This window comes from Armigeres subalbatus, chromosome 3 (genome assembly GCF_024139115.2).
Source record: "Armigeres subalbatus isolate Guangzhou_Male chromosome 3, GZ_Asu_2, whole genome shotgun sequence".
NCBI lineage: Eukaryota > Metazoa > Arthropoda > Insecta > Diptera > Culicidae > Armigeres > Armigeres subalbatus.
In genome coordinates this window covers 333,940,167-333,958,712 of record NC_085141.1, presented here as the reverse complement: position 1 = coordinate 333,958,712, position 18,546 = coordinate 333,940,167, and the positions used below count along the sequence as shown (strand labels likewise).

Sequence of the window (18,546 nt, the reverse complement as noted above, 5' to 3'; positions counted from 1 at the left end):
CCATGTAATAAAATGTGAGCTAGCAAAGCAAGACTGTAATTATTGCTATTGAGTCATTATAGATTCTATTAGATAATAAAGATCAACAAAATCTCAATAGATCAAAGCTGAATATTCAAAATCTGAAAATGTTGTAAAAATCCTTTGCAAATACCAAAAACTTGGAATTCAAAACAGGTTAATTGAATGATTCTTCACCTCAAACTTGTTGATTTTTCCAAAAGATACTTCGAAGAACAAGTTTTGATATTGGTTCAAAATTTTGGAACTACATATTTTCAAGTTCCACAAAAAAAACTTGTTTAATAGAATAATTTCATGACTAATAATATATTCAAACCGATGGTCAAGGTAACAAAAGTATAAAATTTAATAGCAGGAACATGAATTAGTATACAATACAACTGGTTGAATGTAAGCAATTTCTTTTACCTTGATTCATCGCCTAACTTTTATAAACTAATCGATTAGTAAATGTCCTTCACTGTTTTTAAGTATTCTTTTCTTATGACATACATAAAACTACATTTTTATTTATTTTGCATTAGATGAATAGAATTAAAACGCGCAATTACCATTCCCACTTTATTAAAAAAAATCTAACTCCAACGCGCACCCGGCAAATCAAAACCGAAGCCAAAACAAAACAGAATTTGACAGCAACAAGCACGTGGCATGTGGCTGTATTGGTAACACCACCATTCGAACAAGCTACACTCTCGATTTTATGCGTGCTACACTTTCCGTACGGTGCACGAAAAAGTGGGGTTTGAGTCAGAGCGTTAATGAATAAAGCTTCCAATGAATGATTAAATTTACTATGATTAAATCATTCAACTCTATGATTAAAGATTATGATTAATGATTTATTCATTTTTGACATGGGTTAATGATTATGATTAACGATTAAATTATTAAATTTTTGACAATGATTAACGATTATGATTAATGAATAAAACGTTGAAGCACTTGAAGTATGATTTACGATTAAATGCTGACACAATGTGTGTATGATTAATGATTAACAATCGATATGATTAATGATTATGAATAATCAAATTGAATGATTTGCATAGTTATCAATAATCAAATAACCTTTCTACCAAATTATGGTATTAAAGGTATAAAACTTGTATGATTATGATTAAAGAATAATGAATAAAAGCAATGTATGCAATGATTAAAATTGATGATTAATGAATAAACTCAAAACAATCATGAATACGATTAGTGATTAATGATTAAATGCAAAAATCTATGATTAACGATTAGTGATTAATGATTGAATCGTATTTTTGTATGATTATGATTAATGAATAATGATTAAATAACCCATTATTCATTAATCATGATTAAATCTATGATTAATCACTAATGCTCTGGTTTGAGTGTAGAGCGAAAACCAAAAACGAACAATTTCAGTGCAGAAAGTGTACACCCGGTGCAGCTACACCGCAAAAACGAAAACGACATAAGTTTGAAGAAAAAAACACTGCTTCCTATGCTAGAGGATTTTTTTTGTTCCTTTTTTGTGAGAGAAGAAGGGGAATGTGGGGTTTGAGTAAGTTACCATCAGCGTGTGATTAAATATTACCACCTCAGCGTGTCAATCGGTAAGCAGCAAGCCATAACTTGGGGCTTCTTGTCAGATCTCCGTGGCGTGCACACGCACCGGCGGAGAGCTGCTGTCATCTCATTTTGCTCCAGCCATTTGGAGCCACACAGTAACTAAACTATCTTTTATTTTAACTTCATTGGCATTTAGATCCCCTATCCTCGCCAGCAAAAGATGTTCCGGACAGCGACGACAGCGACAATGTTTATCTGGTAACTAAAATATCTTTTATATTCCCCTATCCAGCTTTCCACGATCGCCATAATGGCGGATGCTATAAAAAAAATTGACATTAACTGCTTCCCGACACTGAACTGAAATTTTCGACTAAAATGATGTTCTCGTCGCCAACGACAACCTTATACTTGTTATTTTTCTATAAACAAGAAAATATACACATGTATCGATTTCATATTCATAATGTTTCTATTTTTAATCATTAAACATTCTATTCCAGATATTGTAAAACTACTCTAATAATTATCGTGCAGAAACCCTGATCTGGGGTGACAAAGTTGTATGGCGGTGACATCTTCTCGCTCATATCTAAAGGACCAAAAGTTTCCTGGTATAATGTATGACATTTCTATAACAAATAGCGGTACCATCAGCTAATTTGCCGTTGAAGTGAAGAATGCTAAAGATGATGTTCATTCCTTCTGCCTGGGTGAATAAGCAGAGCGATGCCAGCCCAAGTGCCAGCCACATGCTTGTTACAGTATAATAAGAGAAATTTAATACATTGTGGAGTTATTTGAAAACAAATTTGTTTCTGAAATCTGTATCAGGAATAATCCTATCTGTTATTTAAAAAAAGCTTTAAGTGTTCGGCATTATTTTTTGCATAGTTTATCAGTTTTTCTATCCATACCTCGGAATTGATTTTAAATATTCAAACACACTGCGTACCGCCGTACTTGAAATGTATTTCATACTCTAAGAACTCCATAATATTTCGTCCCAGGTCCTAAATACACCGAATATTCTATTGATACTTTTGTGAATAACACATTGTGAAAACAAAATTATGTATACATAAAGAAGTACTATGTGTAATCACTGTAATCATGACGAATAATGTATCATGTTCAATTATCAAAAGTATTCATTCGTCTCGTAGTTCGTTCGTTGGTTGCAGAAAACGAGAGTAAAGCAAAGTCCGATAAATTTTCCCTTAAAAATACACATGTTGAAGATACTTCCCAGCTTAAAATGCCGTATTGGGAATTTGTATGGAATTCGTCTGTGGGGGAAGGCCCGGAAAATGTAGTGTTGAGAACAATCATGAAAACATAGAGCTAGATTGAAGTTATTGCAGGGTGTTGGAAAAAACAACTTTGATATTATGTTTAACCGCTAGAGTCAGTTGAGTGGGCCCATATTTAAGGGCACGATATGTGGTTGAGAGCTGAGCACAGTGAGTATAACAGCCTAAAAATAACAGGGGTCATAGGAAAATCCTGAACTATCTGTTGGTATTCCAAACTTTATGTTCGAACATTTAGTAATTTGGTATCAATAATATGTTCTGACATCAATCATATAGTTTTGGTATCAATAATGTCTGAAATGAGAGAGTAGTTAGTAAATTTTAGAATGACTTTAATTTATGGCTTTTAATCTTGCGCAAATATCCTTGTTGTTTGAAAAATAAACAACTCAATGGTCGTTGTTGGTAACGGGGATACCAATGTTTGCTCTGATGGAAATTCCAGTTCAGTGTCGGGAAACAGTTCTTGTCAAACTTTTTATAGCATCCGCCATTATGGTGAGCGTGGAAAGCTGGATTCCGATTTTGAGCTTGACTAGCGATATCGAAAACCGAAATGGGGGACTAGCGAAGTTGGATTTTTCTTGAAATCCGTACGTTAAACCTAACTTCGCTAGTAATGCGCTAGTCTAATTAGGCCCTAATTAGACTAGCGCGCCACTAGCGAAGTTAGGTTTAACGTACGGATTGCGAGAAAAATCCAACTTTGCAAATCCCGTATTCCGTTTTTCAACTTAATCGAGTATATCTAAAACACAATTCCAACCCTTATATTCGTTTCACTAAATAATCGTGCTTCCCCTGGTCGTTCCGCTAGTTCCCGCAGCTAGCAGAACAGGCGCTGATCGGTCTACCTGTCCGACCTGTCCCGCGATGTTCCCATCGTAGATCTGACAGCTGCATACCAGAAGAAGAAAGAAAAAACTTGTTATGCAGTCGCGGTGCATAAGTTTGGAATGTCAACATAATGGAGTTGTAGGGGTTGCATAGCGTTTTCGTGTGATTTTGTAACACTGCTACGTGTGCCGTAATAGGGTTCTGTGAGTTTGTTGTAGCGCGTCCGCGAAAATCGGGCTACAATTGTGCGAGATTGCGAAAGGCTCGATCGGAGATTGTTGGGATTCGGGTCGAGTGTGGTAAATGTGGTACAACGATGCCGGGAGGAATCGAAATCCTGCCAAGTTCTTCCTCGCAGAATGTTCCTTTGAACTTGAACACCCATCATCGAGTGAATGGCGCAGCCAATGGCATTGTTGTTGATGATGACGATGAAGGGGGTGTTGGATCTATCATTCCCGACCGCACTGGAAAGCACAGCTTCTGTCGATTGTGTCTTACCCATGCAGATGCGCTAAACCCGTTGTTCCCTCCGGATGCTGCTCCGGATCGAACCCTATTGGCACAAATTCTGGATTGCGTTGAAGTACAGGTAGGTGTAATCTGCCAAGAAGATAACTCCTAAATGATTAATGATTGATTTTTGTTAAATTTTACGTAGATAACACTTCCGGATGACATCAAATCACTAATCTGCAACGATTGTGTTCAACAAATCTATGCATTTGCCAACTTCAAGGAGCTTTGCAAAAGCAATGACCAACTGCTTAAAAGCAATGCATTTACTCGCGAAGAATCCGATGATAACGAAGGTAGTGCTGCAGATGTGAACAGATCAGGAGTGCCCTCCCCAGTGGGAACCAATGCTATCTCGGAAGATGCTTCATCCACTCCAGATGTAAGCTTGTTCGAGAAACTCTATGAGCAAGGAGTCGAGGTGGAGGCAATTGGGCAGCCATCCGGACTGGTTCAGTGTCAAGATTTTGCTTCGATGAACTCTGAAGAACGTGAAGCCGAACGAAAGGCCAAAAATGCCGCTCGGATGCGACGTTGGAGAATGCGTCAGCGAGAAAAACATGAGAAACCGCTAATTCAGGATCAACAACCGGAAGAAGCCGAATCAGTCGTGGATCAGAAAGAATTGGTCGACTTCAAGCAACAGGAAGAAGCGCTCCGAATGCAACAGATTCAAGAAATGTTCGCTATCCTGGCTCAACAGCAGTTGCGTCAGGTCGAAGCGGAAATTAGAAGACTAAAGAGCGGCGTCCAGAATGTACCAATTCCACAAATTCCCCTGGAATCAATGATCAAATCAGAACCTCAACAAGACGATGGACAATCAAGCCGCCAAGCTTCACCTACCTCGGAACAGCAGATGGCATCGTTGCGTAGATCGCGAGCTGAATATATGCGCAAGTGGCGTGCTAAGCGTTCTCAATCCCAACAGCAACAGCAGCAGCAGAATCAACAAACAGCCTCGGCCCTGTTAGCTATGGTAGGCCGTCCTCCAACCATCTTGCCAGCGCCGGGCGAATCGGAAAAGCTGGCCATTCAGCGACACAATCGGGCCGAATACATGCGCCGCTGGAGACGCGAACGGCTGAAGCAGGAACTTAGCCCGGAGGAGTTCGACGACTGGTGCTCCAAGAGTGAGCAACGGCGTCGGTTCCGCGAGTGGCAAACGGTACGTGAAAGCGCTTCGTCAGCCGGCGATGAAACGATGGACTACGCCGAGCTGGAACCGGGCATCCGTAGTTGACCGAGCATTCGCATGCTGGTAAAACTGTCCGCCCTCGATATTCCGCTGAACGAAATAAGATTTTGATCCAGCGAAGATGGTTTTTAATTGACGGTGAAAGGAGTTGTCTTCTCTGATTATATATTTTGCAGGCCAAGGCGCACAAAGGAAAGCACACAATCACACAGTATTTCGATTTAGTATTATTCTCTACGAGTTCTCGCAAAGCTGATCTTGAAACATACAAAATGTATACTCTACTTATATACAGGATTTTTTTTAAACATACACTGATAGCATCCATTGTAATACGTAAACTTGAGATTAGGTTTGGTTCGATGACATTATTCACACGCCATTTTCATCACGCGACACTCTCTACTAATGCAGTATTTGCAATGATTATAATGATAAGAAATTATTTCATACAACACAGTTTTTAAACAGACGTGTATGCGAATATTTTAAATATAAGAAACAACCAGTATGACACAAATCGTTAATACTCCAGTGATCTGCAGCAAATAATGTCGACGGCAATATAGCTAGGAAGTACCAGCGAATCTATTTGACTACGCATTTCCCATTAAGTTTTTAAATACTGAATGAGTGATGCATTGTTAAATTGATTTCTGAAGTACCCTACTACCTACTCATTACATATGAATACACTACCTACCCCTTTTTGGTAGCTATTATTGTAGACCTACTACAACATTCTAGGCGTAAGAAGATAGTAATGAACAATGAAGATAAAAGTTAACTGCAACAGCAAGAAAAAGAACAAATACCTACTGCTTACCTCGTGGAAACACTTACAATAATATGCAACAATAAAGAGCAATAAATGAAGCGGCGAGTGTTTTACTAATTTTTCGAAAAGAATCCACTCCCTCGAACATATAAATTAAAATTTTCGGATGCATGTTTGGCACATGTCTGCCATGAATCACATATCAGTCCCGTCCCATAAGGCTATCTGACGTTTATCATCTTTCTCTTGCACGCGCACAGACGGGATAGGGTTTGTTTTCATACGGAAACGCTTCCGAAGCGTTTCCGTATGAAAACACCCCCTATCCTGTCTGTGCGCGTGCAGGAGAAAGATGATAAACGTCAGATAGCCTTATTTAGCATTTTCGTCGATTTGATGTTAAGTTTACCAAACGTTTTAGCTTAAATCATTAAAGAATCTTAAAATCGGGCTGCGAAATGGTGAGTTGACATCCGGGAAGGGGCGCCTAACATAGCTCTGGTCCTCACAAGTTCCAATACTCACGCTTCCACGGGTCTTCCGATGACAATTGACCCCCAGCTAAGGGTTGCGTACTTAGCTGGTAGTGCAGCCTGGGCACTGTTGTCCTTCTGACATCAGCTAGAGTGAGAGGGTGCGTCCTGTGGGGTCTGCCTAGGATGTGGTGGGGTTCGACAGTGGGCTCTGTTGAACTCCTATAAAAAGCTGCATGTGTCTCCAAGCAGGCCCTATCAAAGCGACCGTGTGCCGCTCAAAGCGCACTAGCCCAGTCCTGGTGTTGGGTGGGACTTTAAACAAATTTGACCCGACTGACCGAGCGTCTGTTCACCAAGGAGGTGTGACTCCAACAGCGTCTGTTCTGGCATCCAGCGGCTGAGTATGAAATGCTATTCCCCGGAAGCTATACCTAAGATGGCAGCCCCATCCCGGTGGATAGGGAACCTTGGGCCAACAACCTACTGTTCCCGAAACATCAATTTGTTCGAGAATCCGATAATGAAAGAATACGGACTGATTTTACGGCGACGACTCTTAGCGCGAAACAACGGACACGAATAGGAACATGGAACGTTTTAACCCAAGCCCAGCAGGGTAAATTGGCACAACTTGCCAATGAGGCACGCCGCATGAAGCTTGAGATCCTGGGACTGAGTGAAGTCCGTTGGCCAAACTTTGGAGAACACAGAACGCCGTCGGGACAAGTTCTACTATACTCTGGTTTACGAGGCGAACACGCTCCCCGGCATCGCGGAGTTGGCTTCCTACTAAGCGCTCAGGCACACTCTGCGCTTATGAAGTGGGAACCTATAAGTAAAAGGATAATCGTTGCCAGATTTAGAACACGGGTCCGAAACCTTACTATAATCCAATGTTATGCGCCAACCGATGCTGCCGATCTGCAAGACAAAGAGAACTTCTACAGTCAACTCAATGCCGTCGTAGATAGAATTCCGAAGGGTGATATCAAGATCTGTTTGGGCGACTTCAATGCGAAGATCGGATCCGACAACTCGAACCATGAGCGCATTTTGGGACGCCATGGTCTCGGAGAAATGAGCGAAAACGGAGAGCTGTTCGCAGAATTTTGTGGTAATAACGACATGGTGATCGGGGGATCGCTCTTCCCTCATCGACCGGTTCACAAGGTCACGTGGGTCTCCCGTGACGGCTTTATAGAAAATCAAATCGACCACATCTGCATCAGCCGAAAATGGATGTACGGAATAAACGTAGTGCCGATATCGCGTCTGATCATCACCTCCTCATCGGAGAAATACGCCTGCACATTGCGCGGATTCGTCGGCAGGAAGAAAGAGTTGGACAATGGTTCAACACACGCCGACTGGAAGATGACACGGTGAAACGGTCCTTTGTTGAAGAACTGGAGACGCGGGCCTTCATCGACACCAGCGAGAATAATCTGGGCGAACTGCGCTCCCAGAGAAAACAATGGATCACCGATGAGACCTGGAGGAAGATAGAGGAGCGAAGAGAAGCCAAAGCCGCGATAGAGCGATCGAAAACCAGAGGAGCCAAAGTCGTAGCCCGTCAACGATACGCGGCTCTTGAGAAGGAAGTAAAACGCTCATGTCGACGGGACAAGCGAGCGTGGGCAGACTCTCTGGCCGACGAAGGAGAGAGAGCCGCCGCAACCGGGGACATTCGCCTTCTCTACGATATCTCACGACGCTTAAGCGGGGCGAAGATGAATGCAACGATGCCTGTGAAAGACGCGAATGATCAGTTATTGACCGACCCAACTGACCAGCTGAAACGCTGGTTCGAGCACTTCGAACAACTTTTTCAAGTGCCAGCCAGGCCATCACCACCTCGGCATGATCTGCCTAGGATCCGACGTATAACACGCGTCAATACCGAAGCTCCATCACTGTTAGAGATTCAAACAGCCATCCAAAGCATGTAATCGAATAAAGCCCCAGGGGTCGACCGCATATCAGCCGAGATGCTCAAAGCTGACCCCATGACATCCGCTCAACTACTGCATCGTTTATTTCGTAATATCTGAGACACCGCAACTTTCCTCGGTCGACTGGATGCAAGGTATCTTAGTGAAGGTGCCCAAAAAGGGTGACCTGACTGTATGCGATAACTGGCGAGGCATTATGTTGCTGTGTACCGTTCTCAAAGTTCTGTGCAAAATTATCCTAGCCCGGATTCAGGAGAAGATCGATGCGACTCTCCGGCGGCAGCAAGCCGGATTCCGTGCCGGAAGATCCTGTGTGGACCATATTGTCACGCTCCGCATCATTCTGGAGCAGGTCAACAAATTCCAATAGTCCCTTTACTTGGTATTCATTGACTACGAAACAGTAGTCACAAAACACGAGAATATGTGGGGCGCCCTGAGACGCAAGGGTGAGAAAATTATCGGCCTCATCGAAGCACACTACGAGGCCTTTTCGTGTAGAGTGCTGCACTATGGGGTCCTGTCCGACCCTATCCGGGTCGTAGCTGGTGTGATGCAAGGATGTATTCTATCACCGTTACTGTTCCTCATCGTAATCGACGAGATTCTTGTGGGTTCGAATGACCGTGAAACAAACCGCGGGCTGTTATGGCAGCCTATAACCATGGAGCACCTAAACGAATTCGAATTGGCTGATGACGTTGCACTCCTCGCGCAACGGCGCTCTGATATGCAGAGTAAGCTCAACGACCTTGCCGAGCGCTGGGTCGGCCACACTCTACGTAGGGGCGGAAACGAAACAAGCATTAGACTGGAACCCAGCGGGACATCGCAGCAGAGGCAGACCCAGAGGCTCATGGCGGCGAAGCCTCAATAAAGAAATAAAAGAAGTCGACCGAAATCTAACCTGGCAACAGGTTAAAGCGATAGCCGGGCAACGCTCAGGATGGAGATCTTTCAAGTCGGTCCTTTGCACCACCGGAGGTGTACAGGACCCATAAGTAAGTAAAAATCTTAAAATCATATAGTTTTTCCATAAGGCCCGAACAAATATGAATTCCTTCTTTTGCCATGTTAGGCTCTTGATAACGAAGAGGGTGGAAAAAATTAAAAAATTGATAAAATCGCATGATGATATTGTTAGCAGGGATTGTTTCAATAATTTAGTCAAAATTTGACTCATTTGCCAATGACTCATTCTCAAAGCTGATCTTCGAAATGTGCTGTATGCAGGGTGGCACTCACATTCCAGTCCCGGTTTTCCCAGTTCGGTTCATGATTGCGATGCATCGAAATACCAAAACTTTCAAAGAATGGCAATTGTTTTTGCCACTCGTATGAGCCATACACAAGATTTTTATAACTGTGGAAGAATCGGAAGGAACCATTGGCATAGGGGGTATAGGGTACTAATTACTTCATTATTTTTTCTATTTTCTGCTCCCTTTAAAAAAAAATCGAACATTTTACCACCTCAAAAACTGATCTTTGCAGATACGTATTTTGACCTCAACTTCGTACTTGACTCGACTCGAAGTCGATGATTGCTACGATCGCATAAGACTATTGCAGGGCTGGTAGCGATAAATGCCGTTCAAAATAGTGACTTAGTCACTAACGATGACGAAAAAAGTTACCAAATAATGACTTTCAGAAGCAGAAATAGTGACCTAATAGTGACTTTTGTATGAGCTGAGACGCATTCGTATTGTCACTGTGTAACTCGTAGTAGATCGGAAACTAGGAATATCATGTTTTTTTCAAATCCTTATTAGAATGCTATCAGAAATCAAGAAAAGACAAAAATTACAAAAGCATGAGGATTACTACTGCTGGCCGTGTGCATCTCCACCGTAACTAGGGAGAGGATGAATCATAGCAGGGGGCAACTGACTTGGCGACACCATCATAAATACAACGAAGTTGGATATTGAGGAAGGTATAAGTTGGGACATCCAGAGGCTAGCAATATGACCATGGTAAACCTTATTCCGTAACACACCACGTAATGGTATTTACCCAGCGTCACGGGTAAAACACGTTCTACAGCATTCTGGTAATGAAGTTTAACATGAGCTCGAAGTTTTTCTGCAGTTTGTGTATGAAAAAGGCAGAATAAAATATAACAAATTTTGCTCTGTCTTTTACTACCGTTCAAAAGATATTGTCTCGTCAAAATATATTCCCAAAAGTTTCCCCTTATATAAATTATTCATCTGAAAGACAGTGTGAAAGAGTGCTAGAACGAAGCCCAATCCAAAAGGCTTTCGCTAATTTTTATGTAGTTAGACGTGTGAACATTCGTTTAGGCACGTTGAAAAATTGGCACGGTTCTTCGGTAAAAAAGCAATAAAATGATCTAATCAATTACTAGACAGAGAATTATTTGGAATCACAAAGCTTATGAATCTTTATTACGACAAATTGTAAAAGAAAACTTAAAGAATTCAAAATTATGATGACATTTTTAAAATAGGATTTTTAATAATTAAAAATAACATTTTTAATCGTAACAAATTCAAATACATACATAGTCCATTTGCCATTTGTTTTTTTTTGAGACCCTGATCTCGGTTATATTTGAAACATTAACCAGAACTCATATATAACATGAATTTTACCACATCTAAGTTTCCTAAGCTTCAAGTTTCGTAAAATGTGATCCAAAATCTTGAATTTGATGCAGAAATTGCTTTGGAAAACTCCGAATTTTTATTTCAGAAATTTCAGCGGAAGTTGTTTTTTTTGTGGAAAGCTTTGTGGAAATTTCTGCAGAAAACGCGAAATTTTTTTTTCAGAAATCGTGCGAACAATTCCTGTGAAATCTTGCTCCAGGAGTTCAAACGGAAATTTCAACAGAAATCCGACGGCGAATGTCAGCACTAAAACTTCCGGAAATTCTTTCATACCATAAATTCAAGGCAGAATAATTTGTAGACATTCCTGCTGTCTTTCAGGAATTTCCGCGGGAACTGCACGTCAATTATTGTAAAAACTTCTCCGCGAATCCTTGAAAAAAAAAAATCTTCTTCAAATACAAGCGGATTTTTTCATGAATTCCGGTAGAAATCTTTTTGGGAATTCCTGTAGATATTGTTTGGTGAATTCCTAAGTAAAACCTTCCGAAAATTATTTACCAAATTCGAGGTGGAATTTGTATGGAATTTTACACAAAGATGTTGCGGTCATCGCTACAGAAATTACCTCTTGACCCACGTACCCATCTCCGGTATCAACCTATGTGTCCATCTACCCTTACTAGAACTGTGCCACGCACGCTGCCATTTGACCATTGAGGCCATCCTGACAGCCCTACGGATGCCTCTCGTGCCGCGCATTTCAAAGCACTCTACTGCCGTGAATCGCATATTTGTCCCATATGAATAGGAAACCCAGCAAAGATGGGACAAATATGCGATTCACGGCAGTCTATGTCTTCACCGATAACGATGTCAATAGGCATCATACCGGTGATGACGCAAAGTGCATCGTGCGACACGGTACGGTACGCGCTCGCAACTCTTAGGCACTTGAGCCTATACTTACTTTCTAACTTCGTTCTGTAGCAGTTAATACGCAGGGCCGTGCTCCAAGCAGGTCCCTCATACCTCAGTATGGACAGAGCAACGCTAGCCAGAAGCTTGCGCTTGCTGGCATAAACCGCAGAGCTATTGGACATTATCCGGGACAATGCCACTATAGCTGTGGAGGCACGCTTGCAGTCGTAATTGACGTGGCTACCAAAGGTGAGCTTATCGTCGATCATTACCCCCAAGAGTTTGATGGGGCGTTCAGAGGTGACCGTGCAGTTGCCTGCCCTTATCACCGCTTGTTGCTCCGACTTTCGGTTGTTAATAACAACCACCTCAGTCTTGTGGTGAGCCAGTTCTAACTTCCTGGAACTCATCCACTCCTCCAGTCCTCCACAATTGCGATCGAGTGGGCTGCAGTCAACTCCACTTCTTCGATCGATTCGCCGTAGACCTCCAGCGTCATATCGTCAGCGAAGCCGACGATTACCACGCCCACCGGGAACTTCAACCTCAAGACACCGTCGTACATGACGTTCCATAACCCCGGACCCAGTATGGAACCTTGCGGAACCCCTGAGGTTATGTCAACGCACTTCCGACCCGCCTCCGTGTCGTATACCAGTACTCGATTCTGGAAGTAGCTTCCGAGAATCTTGTACAGGTACTCGGGAATTCCAGGACGCAGGAGCGCATCTGCAATAGCTGCCCAACTGGCACTATTGAAAGCATTCTTCACGTCGAGAGTCACTACTGCACAATAGCGAACTCCCCTCCTCTTACGCTGGATAGCTATCTCCGCGGATTTGGTAACCGACAAGATAGCGTCTACGGTCGACTTACCCTTTCGGAAGCCAAACTGGTTACTCGATAGACCATCCGCACCTCCGTGCGTATCAACAACCTGTTAAGGATGATCTTCTCGAGCACCTTCCCCGCCATATCAAGCAAGTCTATATGCCGACGAATCCCCCGGTGGTTTTCCCGCCTTTGGCAATAGGGGCAAGCTCTGCCTTTTCCATGCTTCAGGGAAGACTCCCTCGTCTAGGCATCTCTGCATGACAGATCTGAACATCTCGGGAGCCTCAGCAATGGCCGCTTTGATGGCCAGGTTCGGAATACCATCCGGTCCTGGCGCCTTACCTACACTAAGGGACTGTGCAATCCCCGCAAGTTCCGCCACAGTTACTCTTCCCTCGTCGGCCACCCTGGCCCCTGGCAGCTCCACAAAGGGAGGCCAGGGACTTGGGTCGTGACGTGGGAAGAGCCCCGCGATGATCCTCTCCAGCATCTCTGGAGACCGCTCTGTAGGGGCCATCGCCCCACGTGTCTTGGCCATTACGACCCTATAGGCGTCACCCCATGGATTCGCGTTGGCACTTTGACACAGGCCCTCGAAGCAGGCTTTTTTGCTTGATCTAATCTCAGTCTTCAGAGCGGCTCTAGCAGCCACGAACGCCACCCGTCGTTCAACACGCTCCTTTTCTGTGCGTGCTCGCTGCATCCGCCTCCTTGCCCGTAGGCAGGCGCGGCGCAGGTTCGCAATTGCTTGAGTCCACCAGTAAGCCGGTGGCCTCCCATTCCTAGGGTGGACTTTCCTAGGCATGGTGCACTCTGAAAAATTTTCACGTCACATTTACCTGAAATCGAATATGGTTCTCATCCACCATACTTTTCACGTAAGAGTGACCTGAATGACAAGTAACCTGAACAAATTTTAGTTTCCTTGAGTTACGTGATTTATCCGGTGACTCTGACTGGATCTTCCAGTACTAATGACGTGAAGCTTGAAAGTAGTTACGTGTTTGATCAGGTGAACCTGACGTGATTTGTACGTACTGGTTACGTGAAATTTTAGTGAAAGCTACAAGACAGCAGGTAACCACTACATGTTTTGAAATGTATTGCAATATATTGGAATGAATACAAAAATGAACAGGGACTGCCCATAAAAGGGAATCTTTTTCGCGTTGTTGATGCATTGATACATTGAAATGCCGTCATTTGGTCATTGCGCTTTGGAGTTACCGCAGAAACACTTTTGAAGAAAAAAAAAGTTATCGGCGGATGTTGAATGGAATTTATCAGATTTGTTGAGAAATGATGTCAATGAGAATCGCTGAGAATTTTAAAATCAGTTTCTTGCTCGAAAATTGCTAATATTGCCGCTGTTGATTAACCAAAAAGTAGTGGACTGAAAATTTTATACTAACGCGACCGGAAAACTGTAGCTCTAGACTTCCATGCAGCTTTCTTTTCTTCCACATCATTTTTCAACGAATCTAATAAATTTTAACCAACTTCCGTTGTTTTTTTTTCAAGGAGGGAAAATGCAGGCACGGAAAATATCCACCAAGATGCACCTGAAATATCACTTACCTCCGCGAAGCCTCATTATGTTTAGGTTATGTATCTGTCATTCTTGTTTACAATGCAGGTCTTACGCAAATGCCGAAGCTGCAATCACACTAACACAATCTCACTTAAAATGTTTACGTGGGTATACAGTCACATTCGCCAAGATTTTTAGTAAAAGTTACGTGAATTTTAGGTGAGCATTACTAACGTCACGTAACAATCGTCGTTTGTTCAAGACAGACGAGTTACGTGATTTTTCACGTGAATAAGACGTGATGATTTTTTAGAGTGTGGCATCGCATGCACGCGAGAGTACTGTTACCAGCTGCTTGCCGCTCAGACCGAGAGTATTGTGCTCGCGGCGGAGCGCTTCCTTAAATACCTCGTCGTCGAAGTATGATGTCTTCCACATACGAGGGCTAGGCCTCGCCCCTTCTTCCGTCCGCTGAATGCTGGTCGTATAGTCGATACTGTAGCGAACCGCCAGGTGGTCGCTGTGAGTGTAGCCATCATCTACCCCCCAGTTCGAACTACTCGTTTGGCCAGGGCTCCAGAACGTAACGTCGATAATCGACTCGGCCCCGTTCCAGCTGTAGGTACTTTTGGTACAGACATTAACCAAGTCCACATCCAACATGGCCAGTGATTCCAGCAGGATCTGCCCCCGTTGATTCGTGGATCGGCTTCCCCATTCCACGGCCCAAGCGTTGAATTCCCCCGCTATCACCACCGGCCTACGCCCTATCAAGTTAGCCGTCAAACAATCTAGCATTCGACCAAACTGCTCGATCGACCATCGAGGAGGCGCATAGCAGCTGCAGAAGAAGACCCCGTTGATTTTGGCAATGACGAAGCCCTCGTGTGTCGAAGACACCAACTCTTGGAGTGGGTATTCCCCGTTGTCCATATAGCCGCCATTTTAGACCCATAGGTGACCCAATTACCGTTCCTGGAGGGTACCCGGTAAGGATCCGCTATGATGGCGTTATCCGTCCCCCCATTCAGCAACTGTCTGACACAGCAGTTGCTGGGCTGCATCACAGTGGTTCAGGTTTAGCTGCGTTACCTGCACTGTGATTGTGCAGCACGCTTAAACGCCGGGCACTTCGAACCCCCCATGGGGTGCTTGCTGTTCGCAGCTTTGCTGGAACAGATCAAACAGTTGGGAGGGTTCGTGCAGCATTGTGCCATATGTTCCTCCAATCCGCAGCGTCGACAGAGCTTGCCTCTGTCAGAGCCTTTGCAGTCCCATTGCTTTTGCCCCGGTTCCAGGCACGTGAAGCAAACTTCGGGTTGCTCATATATGCCCACAGGGCATACCGACCACCCCACCTTGACGCTCCCTAACTTGACTACCTTGGAGGCGTCCGCTGCAGATAGCCGAACCAATGCTACCTGTGTCCCTGCCGAACCTTTCCGTAGCCGAACGGCTGCGATGGACGCCTCCACTTCACACTGTCGCCGCAGTGCCGTGACGAGCTCTTCGACTTCAGTGATCTCGTCCAGGTCTTTAACCCTTAGATTCACCTCCGTCGTGAGTGCCCTCACCTTGACCGTCTCGCCTAAAACTTCCTCCGCCAACTTCTTGTAGGCGGCGCCCTTTTGCGAGACGCCCCGCTTTAGCTCGAGGATCATCTCGCCCATCCGGGTACGTCTTATTCGACGTACGTCGGCGCCGAGTTCACCGAGCTTAACGTCACTCCTCATCGCCTTCAAGACGTCCGAGTACTTAGCCTCGTCCGTTTTGATGACTAGAGCATCGCCCCTGGGGCGATTGGCGCCTACCCTAGACTTCTTGCTACCCTCATTCGCCTGGGCCTTCTTTTCGGCCCTTGACGTCTTCGGTTTCCTCTTGTTCTTGACCAGGGTCCAGGAGGCGTCATCCCCCTCTATTTCCCTGGTCTGGGGCGACTGAGAGCTCTCAGCCTGCCGTAACCCCTTACCACCGTCTTTCCTGGGTGGACGGACCTTTCCAGGTCCTTCCTCCCCCGGTTTTGGAGGTACCTGGCCGGGGTACAGCTTCCCAGCCCCACTACCCTTGTTCGGGGTAGTAACCCTCCGCGTTTTGGAGCGGCCCCCAGGGAGCTCATCCCCTGGAGACTGTCTCCCCCGTTTTTGTGTCTGCTCCGTTGGAGCAGTCACCCCCGATGTGCCCGCGAATACTTGAGCCTCAGTCTGGGTAGACTTTGGCACCACCGTCTTCGCTGGCACGCCCTCGGTCGATTCGACCTTGCCCAAATCCGCGAATTCTTGGGCCTCAGTCTGGGTAAACCTCGACTCCACAGATTTCACGGGTTCGCACTTAGCCGTCCCGATCGCCGTTTCCAGCTTGGCATCGACTTTCGAAGTTTCAGCAAGCTCCTCTTGAGTTCCTTACTGATATTATGCTTCGATGACGCAAAGTCGATGATGGCGTCCAGCTGTTCCGTCGCCACGAAGGTCGAAAGCCCATCGCGTTTGCGGTTCATCGCCTACACAAGCCATGGGCTGTCTATAACCTCTACCGGCGGAGCCTGGGAGATGGTTAAGTGACCCACGCTGGCGCTGCGCATTAAGCTGCCGACTATTGCCTCTGGCCTCCTAGGTGGAGACCTGAACAAGCCACCTTTTGCGAAGGGGTTGTCGCCTACACTACTACCACTAATTGACGAATTGACTTGGTTTTCCATTTTGGTCCCACGAGTTGCTCGGGAAAAGAGGTCCACCACGCCAGAGCCCAGCATGACGCGGTAAGGGACAATTACTGTGGAGGGTGCCCAGGTACCCCACAGGCTCCGTTAAAGGCCTAGCTTATTATTTCACCTCCCTGGGCATGCATCCCCTAGGCACGGGTCGCTTAACGCCTTGGGATTAGGGATTAGGGACGATGGTCCCTTTGGTCGCACCCATTCACTCCAGAAGGACAACAGTGCCCAGGCTGCACTACCAGCTAAGTGCAAAACCCTTAGCTGGCGGTCGATTGTCATCGGAAGACCCGTGGAAGCGTGAGATTGGAACTTGTGAGCACCAGAGCTGTGTAGGTCGCTCCTTCCCAGATGTCAACTCACCATTTCGCAGCCCTGGAGGAGGGGGTCTAAGATTTTGTGACAGTACAGTACATCCTTAATGCCGCCTACAAAGTGATATCCCAGATCAACTTCCGTCGTCTGAAACCATAAGTGAACCAGGTCCCAACGCACCATATGTTCATCGATTTGAAGGCGACATAAGACAGTATGACCGCGTAGAGCTATTAAAAATTATAGACGAGAACAGCTTCCCTGCGCAGCTTACCAGACTGATCAAATCAACGGTGGATGGTGTACAAAACTGTGTGAAGATTTCGGGCGAACGCTCCAGTTCGTTCGAATCACGCCGGGGACTAAGACAAGGTGATGGACTTTCGTGCCTGTTGTTCAACATTGCGCTATAAGATGTCATGCGGAGAACCGGGTGTAACAGCCGGTGTACGATTTTCAATAGATCCAGTCAATTTATTGTTTCGCGGATGACATGGACATTGTCGGCCGAACATTTGCAAAGGTGGCAGAACTGTACACCCGCCTGAAACGTGAAGCAACAAAAGTTGGGCTGGTGGTGAATGCATCGAAGACAAAGTACATGCTTGTGGGCGGAACCGAGCGCGACAGGGCCCGCTTGGAAAGAAGTGTTGCGATAGACGGGGATACCTTCGAGGTGATCGATGAATTCGTCTACTTTGGATCCATGTAATTCCATGTCATTCACATTTCGTGGCAACTACTACAAACAGACGAAAGGAGCACCGATGGAAATCCGCTATCACCGTTTTTGTGCGAACTGTTCATGGCGAATCTGGAGAACAACCTACAAGAACAAGGAATACTACCCCAGAAGTGGTGGAGATACGTCGACGACATTTTCAGCATCATCAACCGAAAGGATCTACCCAGGATTTTGGAAGCGATAAACAACGTGCATAAGGACATCAAATTTACCTTCGAAGAGGAAAAAGAAGGTAAACTACCTTTCTTGGATCTACTAGTCATCAGGGAAGC

At 44.9% G+C, this 18,546-nt stretch overlaps 1 protein-coding gene across 1 annotated transcript; it reads left to right on the top strand.

Moving 5' to 3' along the window:
- Window positions 1–3,761: 3,761 nt before the first annotated feature.
- On the top strand, window positions 3,762–6,312 carry LOC134225704 (zinc finger protein 853-like). Its single transcript, XM_062705999.1, has 2 exons — window positions 3,762–4,314; window positions 4,384–6,312. The coding sequence occupies exons 1-2, from the start codon at window positions 4,039–4,041 to the stop codon at window positions 5,479–5,481; spliced, it is 1,374 nt and encodes a 457-aa protein (XP_062561983.1). The 5' UTR covers window positions 3,762–4,038; the 3' UTR covers window positions 5,482–6,312.
- Window positions 6,313–18,546: the final 12,234 nt, after the last annotated feature.